The sequence below is a fragment of the Motacilla alba genome, unplaced genomic scaffold (genome assembly GCF_015832195.1).
Source record: "Motacilla alba alba isolate MOTALB_02 unplaced genomic scaffold, Motacilla_alba_V1.0_pri HiC_scaffold_34, whole genome shotgun sequence".
Classification (NCBI taxonomy): domain Eukaryota; kingdom Metazoa; phylum Chordata; class Aves; order Passeriformes; family Motacillidae; genus Motacilla; species Motacilla alba.
The window spans coordinates 1,118,014-1,134,527 of NW_024037436.1; the positions used below are offsets into that span (position 1 = coordinate 1,118,014).

At 70.3% G+C, this 16,514-nt stretch overlaps 4 protein-coding genes across 7 annotated transcripts; 2 read left to right on the plus strand and 2 right to left on the minus strand.

The window, feature by feature from the left end:
• Positions 1 to 192: 192 nt before the first annotated feature.
• On the plus strand, positions 193 to 2,344 carry CD37 (CD37 molecule). Its single transcript, XM_038126410.1, has 8 exons — positions 193 to 498; positions 650 to 722; positions 945 to 1,069; positions 1,291 to 1,365; positions 1,464 to 1,568; positions 1,641 to 1,826; positions 1,900 to 1,983; positions 2,200 to 2,344. Exons 1-8 carry the CDS (start codon positions 433 to 435, stop codon positions 2,275 to 2,277), a joined length of 792 nt encoding a protein of 263 aa, XP_037982338.1. The 5' UTR covers positions 193 to 432; the 3' UTR covers positions 2,278 to 2,344.
• On the plus strand, positions 2,335 to 5,452 carry KASH5 (KASH domain containing 5). Its single transcript, XM_038126296.1, has 14 exons — positions 2,335 to 2,423; positions 2,561 to 3,267; positions 3,341 to 3,521; positions 3,596 to 3,645; positions 3,726 to 3,792; positions 3,872 to 4,015; positions 4,093 to 4,210; positions 4,279 to 4,329; positions 4,404 to 4,481; positions 4,575 to 4,631; positions 4,730 to 4,789; positions 4,889 to 4,953; positions 5,023 to 5,077; positions 5,143 to 5,452. The coding sequence occupies exons 1-14, from the start codon at positions 2,335 to 2,337 to the stop codon at positions 5,380 to 5,382; spliced, it is 1,962 nt and encodes a 653-aa protein (XP_037982224.1). The 3' UTR covers positions 5,383 to 5,452.
• Positions 5,453 to 5,469: 17 nt separating this feature from the next.
• On the minus strand, positions 5,470 to 7,734 carry FLT3LG (fms related receptor tyrosine kinase 3 ligand). Of its 3 annotated transcripts, XM_038126424.1 has the most exons (8): positions 7,545 to 7,734; positions 7,339 to 7,443; positions 7,019 to 7,072; positions 6,782 to 6,925; positions 6,230 to 6,362; positions 5,996 to 6,159; positions 5,704 to 5,776; positions 5,470 to 5,622 (listed from the first exon to the last, which is right to left on the minus strand). In XM_038126424.1, exons 1-7 carry the CDS (start codon positions 7,572 to 7,574, stop codon positions 5,735 to 5,737), a joined length of 672 nt encoding a protein of 223 aa, XP_037982352.1. In that variant the 5' UTR covers positions 7,575 to 7,734; the 3' UTR covers positions 5,470 to 5,622; positions 5,704 to 5,734. The 3 variants fall into 3 exon arrangements, with proteins under 3 accessions (XP_037982352.1, XP_037982350.1, XP_037982351.1); XM_038126422.1 differs by having other exon boundaries at positions 5,704 to 6,159; positions 7,019 to 7,147; positions 7,545 to 7,581; XM_038126423.1 differs by lacking the exon at positions 7,545 to 7,734 and having other exon boundaries at positions 5,704 to 6,159; positions 7,019 to 7,114.
• Positions 7,735 to 8,030: 296 nt separating this feature from the next.
• On the minus strand, positions 8,031 to 14,950 carry ALDH16A1 (aldehyde dehydrogenase 16 family member A1). 2 transcript variants are annotated; one of them, XM_038126335.1, is made up of 17 exons: positions 13,692 to 14,948; positions 13,164 to 13,266; positions 12,695 to 12,821; positions 12,377 to 12,537; positions 12,215 to 12,292; positions 11,704 to 11,891; positions 11,457 to 11,624; positions 10,712 to 10,903; positions 10,356 to 10,460; positions 10,142 to 10,278; positions 9,995 to 10,070; positions 9,707 to 9,768; positions 9,368 to 9,445; positions 9,092 to 9,269; positions 8,830 to 9,006; positions 8,475 to 8,597; positions 8,031 to 8,282 (listed from the first exon to the last, which is right to left on the minus strand). In XM_038126335.1, exons 1-17 carry the CDS (start codon positions 13,923 to 13,925, stop codon positions 8,121 to 8,123), a joined length of 2,349 nt encoding a protein of 782 aa, XP_037982263.1. In that variant the 5' UTR covers positions 13,926 to 14,948; the 3' UTR covers positions 8,031 to 8,120. The 2 variants fall into 2 exon arrangements, with proteins under 2 accessions (XP_037982263.1, XP_037982264.1); XM_038126336.1 differs by lacking the exon at positions 13,164 to 13,266 and having other exon boundaries at positions 13,692 to 14,950.
• Between the last annotated feature and the right edge of the window lie 1,564 nt (positions 14,951 to 16,514).

Here is a 16,514-nt window from a genome sequence, read left to right on the forward strand (position 1 = left end):
CGCCGGCCACGCCCTTTGCCCCGTCACTCACTGTCCGGCCACGCCCCTTGGCCCGTCACTCACTGTCCGGCCACGCCCTATGCCCCGTCACTCACTGCCCGGCCCCGCCCTTTGGCCCGTCACTCACTGCCCGGCCCCGCCCTTTGGCCCGTCACTCATTGCCCGGCCACGCCCCTTGCCCCGTCACTCATTGCCCGGCCCCGCCCCCTCGGTTTCGGTGCCGCCCCCCGGGACCCCCGGGACCCCCCCCCGCTCCCGGGGTCCCACCGGAGCTCACGGTCCCCGCTGTCCCGGGGGGGTCCCGGGGCGACGCCCCCGCGGCGCTTCCGGCGCCTCCCGCGGGGCCCGGGCGGGGCGGGAGGGGAAGGGGGAACCGGGAACCGGGCACCGGGCTGGGCTCGGAGTGCGTGCGGCTGGGAGCCCCGCGCAGACATGAGCCCCAAAAGCTGCCTGGGCTGCACCAAGTGCTTCCTCTTCCTCCTCAACCTCTTCTTCTTCGTGAGTGGGTCTGGGGGGGACTTGGGGGACAGGGGAAGATGGGGGACGTGCAGCGTGGGGGGGACTTGGGGGACCCGGGGAGGGGGTAACATCCTCCCGGTGCTGGGGGGGCACTGCGGGTCCCCCATCTCCTGACTGGGCTCCCCCCCAGTTCCTGGGCATCCTCCTCCTCGCCTTCAGCTTTTGGGTCCTGTTCGACCGGCAGAGCTTCGCCGCCGTGCTGGGTAAGGACCCCCCCAAAGCGCGGGGTACCCCGAGAGGTGCGGCACCCCCAGAGGGCTGGCGGGCTCGCTGACCGCCCCGAAAGCGCGGGGTACCCCCCAGAGGTGCGGCACCCCCAGAGGGCTGGCGGGCTCGCTGACCCCCCCCAAAACGTGGGGTACCCCGAGAGGTGCGGCACCCCCAGAGGGCTGGCGGGCTCGCTGACCCCCCCGCCGTGTCCTCAGGGTCGCCGCTGCTCAGCCTGAGGCTCTGCTCCTATGGCTTCTCGGGGGTCGGCATCGCCACCATGCTCCTGGGCTTCCTGGGCTGCCTGGGGGCCCTCAAGGAGGTCAAGGTCATGCTGGGGCTGGTGAGTTGGGGGGCTCGGGGGGGCTCACGGAACCGGGAGGGTGTGGGGGTGGCTGCGCTGCAACTTCCTGGGGCGACCGCGGGGCCACGTGGTGCCACCACATCCTGCGCCCGGGGAGCAGCAGCGGGGAGGGGGGACCCCTCTGAGGCGCCCCCGGCGCCGGGGAGGGGTTTTGGGGGGGGTCTGGCTGACCCCCGACCTCCGCTGTTTTACCCCCGAAGTATTTTGGGCTGCTGCTGCTGCTCTTCGCCGCGCAGATCACGGTGGCCATCATCGTCTACACGCAGCGCGCCGCCGTGAGTGCAGGGCCCACCCCGGCTGCTTGGGGGGACCCCGGGCTCGGGGGGGGACCCCCGGGGTCGGGGGGCGATGCTGTGCTGACCCCTGTCCCCAGCTGGCTGCGAAGGTGGCCGCCTACGCAGAGGAGCTGATCCGGGGGTACCCGGCCCAGGGACCGCCTGGGGACCCCCACGAGAGCTGGGACGCTGTCCAGCAGCAGGTGAGACCCCTCCCCAAAATGACCCCGGGGCCACCCCACGGCCACCGCGCTGACCCCCCTGCCCCCCTTCAGCTCGGCTGCTGTGGCTGGAAGGGACCCCAGGACTGGGAGCGCCGCGATGACGCCGCCAGGGACGGGGACAGCGACGGGGACATCGCCTGCTCCTGCCTCAGGGCACCCAACAGCACCCACAGGAGCCCGTGGGTGCTGCCCCACGGCCGCTGCCCCGCGGCTGCCCCCCAGGACATCTTCCCCAGGGTGAGGCACAGGGCAGGCGGGGGGTCCTGGAGCTCCGTGGGGGACTCCGAGTGACCCCCAGTTGTCACCCCAGGGCTGCAAGGAGCGGGTGCAGAGCTGGCTGGCTGGAAACCTGGTCACCATCGTGGGGGTTTGCGTAGGCATCGGCCTGGGCGAGGTAGGGGGGATGCCCTGAGGTGGGGGGGCTGAGCTGGGAGGCCTGGGGGTGGTCGGGGGGCTGTGGGACCATAGGTTGGGGGGGCCAGGGAGGGTTCAGGGCATGGTCCGTGGGGATTCAGGGTGGCCAGAAGAGTCGGTGGGCGTTCAGGGTGGCCGGGAGGGGGGTCAGGGGTCCGAGGGATCCCGGAGGGCTGATGCTGCTCTCTGCTCGCAGCTCTCCCTGCTGATGCTGTCGATGTTCCTGCTGCGGAACCTGGACTCCCGCTACGAGAAGCTGCTGCGGGGGTTCTGAGGGGGCCGCGGTGGTGTGGGGGGAAGCGCGGAGGGCTGTGTCCTTCAATAAAAGCCGATGGGAAGGAGCGGAATCCAGACGGGACCGGGAGGGAACCGGGACGGGACCGGCGCCGCGCGGAGCGGCGGAGCCACGCCCCTTTCCGCGTGACCACGCCCCTGACTCCCCCCCTTTCGCTCTGGCCACGCCTCCGTCCCTCTGGGCGGGAAGGGCTCGCGCCAGGCCACGCCCCTCTCCTCCGCCGTGAGGGGATTCCCGCCCCCCCCACCCCGGCTCCCCTCAGAGCCCCGCGGCGCTCCCGGGACCCCCGGACACCCCCGACACCCCTGGACACCCCCGGGCACCCCGGAGACTCCCAGGCATTCCCGGCACCTCCGGACACCCCCGGGACCCCCGGATACCCCCGGGACCCCCGGATACCCCCCGGACACCCCCGAGACCCCCGGACACCCCCGGGACCCCTGGACACCCCCGAGACCCCCGGGCACCCCCGAGACCCCCGGGCACCCCTGGATACCCCCCGAGACCCCCGGTACCCCCAGCACCTCCGGACACCCCCGGCACCTCCGGACATCCCCAAGACCCCCGGGCACCTCCCGAGACCCCGGGGCACCCCCGGTACCCTTGGACACCCCCGGCACCTCCGGACACCCCCGGCACCTCCGGATACCCCCGGCACCTCCGGATACCCCCGGTACCCCCAGCACCTCCGGACATCCCCAAGACCCCCAGACAGCCCCGGGACCCCCGGACACCCCGGGGCAGCGGTGGCAGCGGAGCGCGCCCCGATCGCCATGGCAGCAGAGGTTCCCCGCGGCCCGGGCGCCGCCGTCCCCCCGCCAGGTGCGGCGGCCATGCGGGAGCGGGGCGGGGGGCGAGGCGCGGGGCCCCTCCGTAACGCGTGTGCCCCCTCAGCCCCCGCCGAGAGCGGCTGCTCGGACGAGTTCGCCCTGGACTGCACCTTCGCTGCGTGCGACCCCGAGCGCACAGGTGGGCACGGCCCCGCGGGGCCCGGGCCGAGCCGCCCCCGGGCGGCCGCTGAGGGCCCGCTCCGTGCGCGCAGGGCTGGTGCAGCCGCAGCGCGTGGTGGAGTACGTGGCGGCCATGACCGGACACAGCGGGCACGACGGGCGGCTGCGGGCGCTGCGGCGGGCGCTGGACCCCGCGGCCGCGGGCACGGCGCTGGACTGGAGCCGCTTCCGCAGCGCCATGGGCGCCTGGATCGCGGCGTGCCGGCAGGACGGGTCGGTGCCGAGACATGGGGCACGGTGCCGGCTGGACCGGTCGGTGGTGCTGACCCGTGGCTCCGTCCGTGCAGGGCCGAGGAGCAGGAGGTGGCCACTGGTGACACTGGAGCGGTGCCAGCAGGTGGGTGTTGGCACAGGAAAAGGGAATTGGGGTGGCCCCGATGGGGACACAAGCACAGCCCGCTGTGTCCCGTCCCGCAGAGGACGACGGACACGCGTCCCCAGCAGCCACCCAGCTCCAGGGCGACGACACGGATGTCACCACCCCGTAAGTGCCTGCTGTGGGGACACCCCGCCACCCCTGGCCGTGCTCCCAGGAGCACCCCGGGACCAGTGGGACTCCCCAGCAGCGCCGAGGCCGCGGGGCTGCGGAGCCGTGCCCGGCAGCTGGCAGCCCAGAACACCAAACTGCAGCGGGATGCCGAGTTGGCCGAGGAGCTCAACGCCCGCCTGGCCGAGGAGATTACGCAGCTCCAGGCGCAGCTGCGAAGGTGCTCCCGAGGGGCTCCCGGGCAGGGGGTCTGGATCGCCATCCTGGCAATGCTGAGGCTCCCCTTGCCCCCGGCAGCAGCCGGCAGGCGCTGGAGCAGGCCAGGGTGGCCGTCGAGGAGCTGGACGACATGAAGGCCGTGGTGAAGCGGCTGGAGGAGGAGAACACCGAGCTCCGGCGGCAGGCACGGCACGCGGTGAGAGGCTAAGCTGAGGTGCCGCGCGGTGTCACACGCTGTCCCCCTGATGGCCGTGCCCTCCCCAGGAGAAGGAGCAGCGCAGCCTGTGCTCGCGGGCCGAGGGCCTACAGGAGGAGGTCAGCCTGGCACTGGGGGCTGCCCCAGCGGGGCAGCGCCACCGGGAACCCCAGCCCTGCTTCACCCCTGGCAGAACCAGCGGCTCCTCACCGAGGGCCAGGGACTGCGGGAGCAGATCCAGGCGCAGGCGGCTCGGACGGCCAGCCTGGAGGTGAGCAGTTGCCATGGTGGCCACGGTGGCCGGTGCTGGGGGCTGTGTCGCAGTGACAGTGACACGAGTCCCTGTCCCCATCCCTCTGCCCAGGGCCAGCTCTGCCGTGGCACTGCCCTGCTCTCTGCCCGCGATGCAGCCCTCGCCCAGGTGAGCGCTGCCCAGTGACACTGCTGCCACCTCAGCTGTCACCAGGGCCACCCCCGGCCCTCTCCCACAGCCCCTGACGTCCAGGCCCTGTCCCACAGGCAGGGCAGAGGGCGCAGGAGCTGACGGCAGCACTGGAGGAGTACGAGAGGATGGTGCAGGTACGGCACAGAGCCCCTGGGCCCCAGCAAACCCCACGGTGGCCGTTCTGCGTGGGGCTCAAGGGCCGAGGGTGACAACCCCTTCCTTGTCCCCCACAGGAACTGCGCCTGGAGACCACGCGGCTGCGGCAGCAGCTGGGCCAGATGCGGGACGCCTGGGCCATGTACGAGGGGGATCCGTGGGTAGGAGACACCCTCACCTCGGCCTCCTCACCCTCCTCTCCCTCCCACAGGCGCCCGTGGTGCCCGCGGGGCCAGCTGGACACGCAGGCCACGGCCACAGCCCCGGTAAGAGCGGGCCCGGGGGGACCCTGCAGGGTCAGCCCAGCCCCTGACCCACAGGGTCTGCCCAGGGCACGGGGGACAAGGAGGACGAGGAGGAGGACGCGGGGACGGCGCTGTCCGCAGGAGGAGGCCTGGCGGGGAGCAGCGAGGAGGTGGCCAAGGCGGTGGCCCCGCAGGCGCCGCTGTCACCGTGGGCGCCGCTGTCACCGTGGGCCCTGGCGCTGCTGGCGCTGCTGGCCCTGCTCTGCCTCCTGCCCCGCCAGTGGCCCCAGCCCCAGCTGCGCCACCAGAGCCCCCCGCCCCTGTGAGACCCCTCCCCCCAGTAAAGGGCAGCTGGGCAGCGCCGTGTCCGCCTCGTCTGTACCGGCTCCCCCAAACACGCATCCCAAGCGGGGTCGGGGTGTCAACACCAGCTTTATGGGCACTGCACGGGGCCAGGCTGGGCCCCCTCGTCTCTCTGTGGCTCTGGGAGATCCCGGTGTAGCCCCCAAGGGCTTCCAGCAGGGACCCCCGGGGGGCCCCGTCTCTCACCAGTGGCTCAGGCCAGCCTGGACGGGGGCAGAGGGTGAGCTCCCGGTGGGCCAGGGGACACTCCCAGCGATCCCAGTGCGCAGGAGCCCTCCCAGTACCTGTGTCTGTCCCCAGGCACCGCTCGGCCGCTCAGGTCCCGTCCTGCTCCAGTGTCGGGGGTCCCTGTGGGGGCTGGGGGGGGCTGAGGGGAATGGCCTCCCAGTGCTCCCCAGTGCTCCCAGTGCTCTCAGCCCACCCAGCGACCCCAAAACAGCCACCAGCGCTCCCAGCGTCCCCGGCACAGCCAGCACCCGTGGTGTCCCCCACACACACAGCCCCCCATGTGCCCCCCATGCCCTCACCACCCTCTGCAGCGTCCCCAGTGCCCTCCGGTGCCCCCAATGTCCCCACCTGGGCACAGGGTCTCCTCCACAGTACCCAGACCGCCGCCACCAGGCTCAGGGCCCCCCCAAGTCCCCCCAGCAGCAGCAGCCCGTGTCCGGCGGGGCTGGGGGGGCCCTGCCTGGCCCCCAGGGTCCCCTCGTGCAGAGCGGCTGGGCTGCTCAGCGCCGGGCCTGGGGGGAGACGGGCGTCAGGGCTGCCCTGGGGGGGTTACGGGGGTCTCCCGGGGGACCCGGGGGGTACCTGGGTGGCAGCGCAAGTGGGCGCAGCCAGGGAAGTGGGGGGGTCTCCCTTGCAGCCCCCCCAGGTGCTGCGCCAGGATCTCCAGCAGCTGCGACACATTCACCCTCTCCAGCCGGACACAGCCCTGGGGGTCCTGGGGAGATGTCATAGGAGCCCCCCCGGGGGGGACCCCAGACCCCTTCTGAACCACCCTGGGAAAGCCCAGAAATGCCCCAGAGCTCCTGCACCCCCCCAAGACCCCCAGACTCACCCTGGACACCTCCGGGAACCCCCAGAGCCCCCCAAGACCCCCAGAGTTACCCTGGACACCTCAGGGAACCCCCAGAGCCCCCCAAGACCCCCAGAGTTACCCTGGACACTTCAGGGAGCCCCCCAAGACCCCCAGAGTTACCCTGGACACCTCAGGGACCCCCCCAGACCCTTGTGGGGTCCTCAGTGCCCCTCAGGCCCCGAGACTCCCCTTGGCCTCCCCAGGACCACCCGGAGCCCCCCAGCTCCCCCTCCTCGCAGCACCCCCAGCCCCCTCGGAGCCCCCCAGGGACCCCCACCCACCTGGATGTGGCACTCGGCCACGAAGTGGAGCTGGGCAAGGAGGGTCCTGAGCAGGGGGGCCAAATCCCTGCCGGCCACCGCCAGCATCCGCTGCAGAGCCAGCGCCCCAAAGTGGAGCCCCCAGAGATCCGAGCAGGCGCTGTCCTGGGGGGGCAGGCCGGGATTGGGGGGATCAGGGGGTGCGGGAGCAGGGAGGGATTTGGGGGGCACACGGGGGAATCGGGGGCTCTCGCTCACCGGCTCCAGGTTGCTGGGCATTGCCACGGGGTAGTCCAGGAGCAGCCAGGGGCTCTGTGGGAGGGGTCAGGGGGTCCCCAAAAACAGCCCAGAGGGCTGAGGGGGGCGCTCAGGGGGTCCCCAGCAACCCTTTGGGGGCGAAGGGGCGCAGTCAGGGGGTTTTCGGGACCCTTCCCTGGGGAATGAGGGGGTTCGGGGGGCGCGGGGGCGGGGAGAATCGTTTGGGTCTCGGGGGGATCCGGGGGGTCCCGTGGGGATCCCGGAGCTCGGGGGGTGCGCTGGGGCGCACGAGGAGGGGGTCCTGGGGGCAGGGGTCTCACCAGGTTGTCCAGGTGGGCGCTGAAGGTGCTGCTGATGGGGTTAAAGGCGAAGGAGCAGGCGCTGCCGGGGGTGGGCACGGCCAGGAGCAGCAGGAGCGGCGGCACCTGGGGGGGCACCGGGGGGGCTCTGCGCGTCCCGAGGAGCTCCCGGGGGTCCCCGAGGGGCGCAGGTCACACTGCGGGGGGGGTGGGGGGTCCCCACTTACCAGAGCGGAGCAGGGGGGGGGCACGCCCATGGCGGTGTGAGCTGGGGAGGGGGCACGGGGACCCGCGAGCACTCCCGGAGCCACCCCGGGACCCCCTCGGGACCCCTCGGGGCGCGGCGGAGCCGCCGCCGAAAGCGAAAGTGGGAGCGGGCCGGGAGGGGGGCCCAGGAAACCCGAGAGGGCAGCGGGACGAGCCGAGCCGCCCCCTCCCACGCGCGGAGCCCCGACCGCCCCCTCCTCACCCCGCGACACCCCCCGAACCCCCCGGGGGCTGCGGCGCTCGGGACCCCCGCCCGGCCCCGCTGAGCGCTGGGTGCGGCTGCCCCGAGCGAGGGAGGGGGCCGGGGCGTCCGGGCACGTGCGGGGGCGGGGCACCCCAAAACACCCTCCCGGTGCAGCCCGAGACCCCCGGGGCACCCCAAAACACCCCCTCGGTGCAGCCCGAGACCCCCCCGGTCCCCCCGCGAACACAGACACGACAGCGGCTGCGGCTCGGAGCGCTTTATTGGGGCGGGGGTCGCACAGTGTGAGGTCCGAAATCCCTGCAGATTCGGGGGGGCGGTCTGGGGGGGCGCCTCAGGGAGCGCCCCCCGGCAGCCAAAGGCAGCGGGGGCGGGTGCAGCGCAGCTCCAGCTCCCGCTCGGCGCCGGGAGGGGGGTCCTGCCCCGGAGCCCCCAGCAGCCCCTCCGGGACCCCCCAAACGCGGGGGACGCCGACGGCAGAGGCCCAGTCGCAGTCCTGGGGGGACGGGCACAAGGGGGGACAGCTGCGGAGAGCCGGGGTGACGCCCCCCCCCCCAAACCCCCCCCAGCAGCCGCCCCATGGCCCGGGACCCCCCAAACCTCGCAGCGACCCGCGCCGTGCCCCCTCCTCCCGCCGTGTGCCCCTCACTGCCCCCTTCCCCCGTCCCCACGCTGTCCCCGCACTCACCGCGTCCCTCCCGCACAGCCACAGCCCGTCCGGCCGCTGCCGCGCCAGCCGCGATCCCGAGCCCCGGCAGCTCCCGGGGAGCACCGTCAGGACCCCCCCCGGCAGCCCTGCGGCCACCAGAGCCTGGGGACACACGCAGGGGGTCACCGTCACCGGGACAGCGTCCCGCGGTGACCGAGGGGGACAGGGGGCGTCCCGGGGGGTTTCGGGGGGGGGGCGCGATGGGGCGCACGGAGGTTCTGGAGGAACAAACGGGGGCTCCCAGGGGTCGCGCGGGCGGGGAGGGGACATGGGGTCCCCCGGGGGGTCCTGGGGCATCACGGGGGTCCCCCGGGGGGGGGTCGCGGGTCCGCACCTTGCGCAGCCGCTGTGCGGCGCCGAGTCCGCCAGGAGGCGCCACCACCACGACGCAGCTGCCGAGCGCGAGCGCCGGGGGGAGGAGCTCCAGCGCCAGGGGGCGCGGCCACGCCCAGGCCACGCCCAGCACTCCGAGCGGCCGCCTCGTCAGCAGGACCCGCCCCCCGGGCCACTCCTGCAGAGGGAGGGGTCGTTACAGGCCACGCCTACTCGCCGAGCGCACGCCCCTTTTAAGCCACACCCTTTTTGACCACGCCCACCTGCACGGCCCCGCCCGCGCGCTCGGCGCGCACCGCCCACCGCAGCAGCGCCGCCCGGAGGCTCCCGCCGGTACTGCAGGTGCTGCCGCCGTCCTCGGGGCTCCCGGGCACCCCCGGCAGCGCCGCCGCCGCCGCCCGCAGCACCCGCGCCCGCGCCGCCCCCGGCAGCCGCCCCCACCTGCGGGGGCAGAGGGCGTTGGGCACCGAGCACCCCCTCACCGAGGGGTCCCGCGGTCGGGGACACCCCTGGAGGGTGGGGGGGCCCCACGCACTCACCCCGGGGCGGCCCCGCGGGCGGCGGCCACGGCCTGGGCCAGCTCGGGGTCGCCGGGGTCATCCACGGTCAGCGGGGGGCTGCGGCGGGAACAGGACACGGGGTCAGAGGGGCGGGAGGGGCACCGGGACCCCCCCTGGGAGGGACGATCGGGGTCCCGGGGGGCACCGGGAGCCTCTGGGGGGGCAGGGTGGGGCTGGGGCCGCCCACGGGGGGGAAAGAAGGGGGTCCTGGGGGGGTTAAACCAATGGAGTCCCGGTCTTGGAGTTCTGCTCCTGGGACCCCCCTCCCAGTTTGGGGTCTCCATCCTGGGGAGGGGTCCCCATCCCATCGGGGGGTACCTGAGCGGCTCATCCACCTTGGGGGGCTGTTCCCAGGGGGGGCACCCGAACTCTCGCAGCACCTGGAGGGAGTGCGGGAGGGGCAGAGCCCGTCTGACATGGCACTGGACCCCCAAAACCCACCCCGAGGACCCCCAAAACCCACCCCGGGGACCCCCAAAGCCCGCCCCACTCCCCCCTAAACCACCCTGGGACACCTCCACGTCCCTCCAGCTTCTCCAGGACACCTCCCAAACCCTCCTGGACCCCTCCCAAACCCCCCAGGCCTCCCCCCAGAGCCCCCCGCACCTCCTCCAGGTGGGCGTCCGCGGCGCAGGGCTCCGGCAGCTCGGCGGCGTTGAGGCACACGAGCCCCTGGGGCAGCCTGCGGAGGGGCCAGCGCTCAGAGCCACCCCTGGGTCACTCCCGTCCCCGGGGCCGGGGGGTGGCGGTCACCTGTCCGCCGTGTCCAGGGCCACGGTGATGTCCTGGGCCCAGAGAGCGGCGGCGGCGGCGTGGGGCAGGGCGGAGGCCACGGCCACGGCCTCGGCGGGGCCACGCACGGGCAGCAACACCAGCACCGGCCCCGGGACCTGGCGGGGCAGGGGGCGCTCAGCGGGGACCCCAAGAGGCGCCCCCCGGGCTCCCCCAAAAGCCCCGCAGCACCCACCGGCTCCCGCAGGCAGCGCGAGGTCGGGGCCACCCCCGAGATGAGCGTCGGGGGGCAGAAACGCCGCCCGCCCCCCGGCAGCGCCGGCAGCGGAGCCTGGAAAACCTGGAAGGGGAAAAAACGGCGTCCTGGCGAGGTGGGGAGCCTCGGAGCGACACCCCCAAACCGCCCCCGGGGCACCCAACACCCAACACCCACCCAAAGCCACCCCCCCCAATCCCCCGGGGGCACTGGCGCCCAGGAACCTCCAAATCTCCCCAAGAAAAACACCCCAAAACCCCCCCAGGACACCCCAACATCCAGGGAGCCCCAACTGAACCCCAAAATCCAAACCCCGCGTCCCCGGCCCCCCTCACCTGAGCGCCCTCCTCGCGCGCCTCCTGCAGCAGCTCCTCGGGCGGGGGGACCCCGGGGGGCAGCGGCCCCACCTCGGTGCCGGGCTCGGCGGGGTCCCCGAGGCGCAGCCCCCCGAGCCGCGCCCGCAGCCGCCGCTGCAGCGCCGCCGCCACCGCGTCCTGCGCCAGCACCACGCAGCCGCCCCCCGGCAGCTGGGGACACGCGGGGGACGGCCCCGAGAGGGTCACAAACACCCCTGAGGCAAACACGGGAACAGCCCCGAAAAAACCCCGAGAACTCCGAGAGAAACCCGCCAAAAGTAGCCCAAAAACCTCGCGAGAAACCCGCCAAAAGTAACCCAGAAACCTCCCAAGAAAAACCCCAAAAACTTCTGAAACCACCCCAAAAAAACCCCAAAAACCTCCCGAGAAACCCGCCAAAAATAACCCAAAAACCTCCTGAAAAACCTGCCAAAAGTAACCCAAAAACCTCCTGAAAAAAAAAACCCAAAAAACCTCTGAAACCACCCCAAAAACCTCCTGAAAAAAACCCCGAGAAACTCCTGAAAAACCCGCCAAAAATAACCCAAAAACCTCCTGAAAAAAAACCCAAAACCCTCTGAAACCACCCCAAAAATCCCCCCTCAAAAAATCCATAAGAAACCACTAACCCACCCACAAAACTCCCCCCAAAAAAACCCCAAATGACCCGGAAATCCCCCAAAAACCCCCCCAAAAGACCCCCCCAGATCCCCCCAGTCCCCACCGTGGCCGGGGGCGCGGCCGCAGCGCGGGCGATGGCGGCGGCGGCGCTGTCCAGGTCGGCCGAGTCCAGCACGATGGCGACGACGCGGCCGCCCCGGGGACCCCCCCGGGGACGCCCCAGGCGCGGCCCCCGGCACGGGGACCCCCAGAGCCGGGCCCGCAGCTCCTCCTGGGGAAAGGGGGCAGCGCGTGGGGGACCCCAAAATCGGGGAGGGGGCTGTCCCGGTGGTGTCCCCCCCCCCCCATACCTGTGCGGCCCCCAGGAAGGTGACGCAGGTGACCTCGGGGTGGGCGCGCAGGGCCCGGCTCAGCGCCGGGGGTCCGGCCAGCACGTTGAGCACGCCGGGGGGCAGCGCGGCCCCCTCCCCGCACAGCTCGGCCAGCAGCAGCAGCGCCGGCGCCGCCGCCGGGGGGCACAGCAGCACGGCCGCGTTCCCTGGGGACCCCGAAACCACGGGACGCTCTCCAGGGACACCCCGGAACCCGTGGGACACCCCCAAAGGATCCCCCGAAACCCGTGGGACACCCCCAGAGCTGCCGGGACCCTCCCAGGACCCCCCAAAATGGCTGGGACCCCCCCCAGGGACGTTGGGGAGCCCCCCCACCTGGATCCCCCCTTGTCCCATGGACCTCCCCCTTGTTCCCTGCACCGGCAGCTGTCCCCAAGGTGTCCCTAAGGTGTCCCCAGGTGTCCCCAAGGTGTCCCCAAGGCCCCCAGGTGTCCCCAAGGTGTCCCCAGGTGTCCCCAGGGTCACTCACCCATGGCCAGGAGTGGCCCCAGATTCCAGAGCAGCTCCAGCAGCGAGCAGGGACCCTCCAGGACCACGGCCACCACCCCTGGGGACACCCGGGGGGGGTCAGGGGACACGGTGGGGACAGAAACAGCCACCCGGGGGGGACACAGGGGACAGTGCCACTCACCCAGGGGGGCCCAGCCCGGCCCGGGGGGCTCCAGCCCCCGCAGCAGCCGCAGCCCCAGCTCCAGCTCGGCCCCGAGGCTCCGGCACAGCGGCCGCCCCTCGCCCAGCGCCAGCAGCGCCCCCAGGGCCCCTCCGCGGTCACCGGCCAGCGTGGCGGCCAGCCTGGGGGGACAGGGACACAGGAGAGGACACAGGGGTCACCCAGGGTCACAGGGGTCACCCAGGGTCACCCAGGGTCACTCGGGGTCAGGGGTCACTCGGGGTTACCCAGGGTCAGGGGTCACCTGGGATCAGGGGTCGGGGGTCAGGGGTCACTCACCGGCTCAGGCGCTGCCCCCGCTCGGGCCCCCCCAGCCCCGCCCAGCTCTCGGCCGCCGCTGCCGCCGCCGCCACGGCCATGGCCACATCCGAGCTGTCCCCGGCCGGCACCGTGGCCACCACCCGGCCTGCGGACACCGCGCTGGCCACTCGCCGCCGGACACCGAACCCCGAGCCCGAGCCCGCCCCCGAGCCCGCTCTGCGCTGCTGAGCCCAAACCTGTCACCCCGACCCCCGTGCCCCTCCCTGTCCCCAACCCTTGACCCCAGTCTGTGTCCCCTCTGTCCCCTGACCCTGTCCCTGACCCTTGTCCCCTGCCCCTCAGCCCAATCCTCATTGCCGTCCTTTTGCTGTCCCTTCTTTGTCACTTCCCTGTCCCCTCCCTGTCCTCTGATCCTTGACCTTTACCCCGTCCCCCGCTGTCCCCTCCTGTCCCCTCCTGTCCCCCCGTGTCCCCTCCTGTCCCGTACCCGTGCTGGCCTCGGGGCACTCCAGGCTCGCCCTCCCCGCCGGTTTCAGCCACGCTCCGTCCACGAAGTGCCCGAGGCTGCGCCCGTGGGACTCCAGCCACGCCTGGGGGGGCAGGGGGCACCCTGGGACCCCCCCCGGGACCCCCCGGAACAGCACTCCCCTCCCCCCTCCCCCAAAATGACCTTGGGCCCCGGGGGGGACTTTGACCCTGACACACCCCACGGGACCCCCCCACCCCCAGGACCCCCCAGAGCCCCCCGGGACCCCCCCATCCTCACAAGACCCACCCCGATTCCCCCCCACCGGTGCCTCCCCCCGCCCCATTATCCCCCCAGATCCCCCCCAGACCCCCTCCCCGTTCCTAAAGAGGCTCCCGGGAGATCCCCAAACCCCCCCAAGATTCTGAGGGACCCCCGGGACTCCCAGACCCCCCCCAGGGACACCCCCAGAGCCCCCTCAGGACCCCCAGGGCCCACCCAGGACCCCCCAGATCCCACCCAGGGGGAGACCCCCCAGAGCCCCCTCACCTCGCCCGGGTTGGTCCCGCCGGGGATCGGCCCCTCCGCCATGGTGGCGAAGATTTCGGGCACCGGGGGAGCCCCGAGAGCCGCCAGAGCCGCCATGAGCGCCGCGACACTACCGGGAGGGGACGGGGCGGGCGGAGGGGACCGAAAAACCATCGAGAGGAGGCGGAACGGGCCAGAGAGGCTCCAGAACCATAGAGACGAGGCGGAAAGGATCCCAGCGGCTTCGGTAACCATAGAGACAGAGCGGAAGTGGCCGAAATGGCTTCCATGACCACCGAGACGAGGCGGAAATGGCCAGAGCGGCTCCGGAAACCATAGAGAAGGAGATCAGAGGATAGAGGCGCTTCCGGAACTACAGAGATGGGGCGGAAGTGGCCAGAGCGGATTAAGAAAACCATAGAGAAAGAGCGGAAATGGCCAGAGCGGCTAGAAAAATCATAGAGAAGAAGCGGAAATGGCCAGAGCGGCTCCGGAAAACATAGAGAAGGAGCAAATATGGCCAGAGCGGCTCCGGAAACCACCGAGACGCGACGGAAGTGGCCAGAGCGGTTAAAAAAAAAAAAAACCCATAAAGATAAAAAGGAAATGGGTCAGAACGGCATCCGGAACCACCGAGATGCAGCGGAAGTAGCCAGAGCGGCTCAAAAAAAACCAAAACCATAAAGACTAAGCGGAAATGGCCAGAGCGGCCCAAAAAAACCATAGAGGCGCAGCGGAAGTGGCCTCACCGGCACCGGAACAATAGAGACGGAGCGGAAATGGCCAGAGCGGCTCCAGAAACCATAGAGAAGGAGATGAGAAGCTAGAGAGGCTTCCGGAAAAACAGAGACGGAGCGGAAATGGCCAGAGCGGCTCAGGAAACCATAGAGAAGCAGCAGAAATGGCCAGAGCGGCTCAAAAACCATAAAGACGAAGCGGAAATGTGCCAGAGCAGCCTCTAGAACCAACGAGACGAGGCGGAATAAAACAGAGCGGCTCAAAAACCATAGAGACTAAGCGGAAATGGCCAGAGCGGCCCAAAAAGACCATAGAGGCGCAGCGGAAAAGGCCTCACCGGCACCGGAACTATAGAGACGGACCGGAAATGGCCAGAGCGGCTCGAGAAATAATAGAGAAGGAGAGGAAATGGCCAGAGCGGCTCCGGAAACCACCGAGACACGAAGGAAATGGCCAGAGCGGCTCAGAAACCATAGAGACGGAGCGGAAATGGGCCAGAGCGGCATCTGGAACCAACGAGACGCGGCGAAAGTGGCCAGAGTGGATCAAAAAAAACCATAGAGACAAAGAGGAAATGGCCAGAGCGGCCCAAAAAGACCATAGAGGCGCAACGGAAGTGGCCTCATCGGCACCGGAACCATAGAGACGGAGCGGAAATGGCCAGAGCGGCTCAAAAAAAACCACCGAGACGCCACGGAAGTGGCCCGAGCGGCTCTGGAAACCATAGAGATAACAACGAAATGGGTCAGAACGGCTTCCGGAATCACCGAGATGTGGCGGAAGTGGCCAGAGCGGCTAAAAAAAACCATAAAGACTAAGCGGAAATGGCCAGAGCGGCCCAAAAAGGCCATAGAGGCGTAGCGGAAGTGGCCTCACCGGCACCGGAACAATAGAGACTGAGCGGAAATGGCCAGAGCGGCTCCTGAAATCATAGATAAGGAGCGGAAATGGCCAGAGAGGCTCAGGAAACCACCGAGACGCGACGGAAGTGGCCAGAGCGGCTCAAAAAAAATAAAGACTAAGCGGAAATTGGCCAGAGCGGCTTCCGGAAGCACCGAGACGCGGCGGAAGTGGCCAGAGCGGCTCAAAAACCATAAAGACTAAGCGGAAATAGCCAGAGCGGCCCAAAAAGACCATAGAGGCGCAGCAAAAGTGGCCTCATCGGCACCGGAACGATAGAGACGAAGCGGATATGGCCAGAGCGGCTCTGGAAATCATAGAGAAGGAGCAGAAATGGCCACAGTGGCTCCGGAAACAACCGAGACGCGAAGGAAATGGCCAGAGCGGCTCAAAAACCATAAAGACAAAGTGGAAATGGGACAGAGCGGCCTCCCTAACCACCGTGGGGCGGCGGAAGTAGCCACAGCGGCTCAAAAACCATAAAGACTAAGCGGAAATGACCAGAGCGGCCCAAAAAGACCATAGAGGCGCAGCAGAAGTGGCCTCATCGGCACCGGAACCATAGAGACGGAGCTGAAATGGCCAGAGTGGCTCTGGAAACAACCGAGACGCGAAGGAAATGGCCAGAGCGGCTCAAAAACCATAAAGACAAAGCGGAAATGAGCCAGAGCGGCCCAAAAGGACCATAGAGGCGCAACGGAAGTGGCCTCATCGGCACCGGAACCATAGAGACGGAGCGGAAATGGCCAGAGCGGCCTCTGAAACCAACGAGACGAGGCGGAATAGGCCAGAGCGGCTCAAAAACCATAGAGACTAAGCAGAAATTGGCCAGAGTGGCTTCCGGAACCACTGAGAGGCGGCGGAATTGGCCAGAGCGGCTCAAAAAAACATAAAGACAAAGCGGAAATGGGCCAGAGCGGCCCACAAGGACCATAGAGGCGCAACGGAAGTGGCCTCATCGGCACCGGAACCATAGAGACGAAGCGGAAATGACCAGAGCGGCTCGGGAAATCATAGAGAAGGAGCGGAAATGGCCAGAGTGGCTCCGGAAACCACCGAGACGCGACGGAAGTGGCCAGAGCGGCTCAAAAACCATAAAGACGGAGCGGAAATGGGCAAGAGCGGCCTCTGTAACCAACGAGACGCGGCGAAAGTGGCCAGAGCGGCTCAAAAACCATAGAGACAAAGAGGAAATGGGCGAGAGCG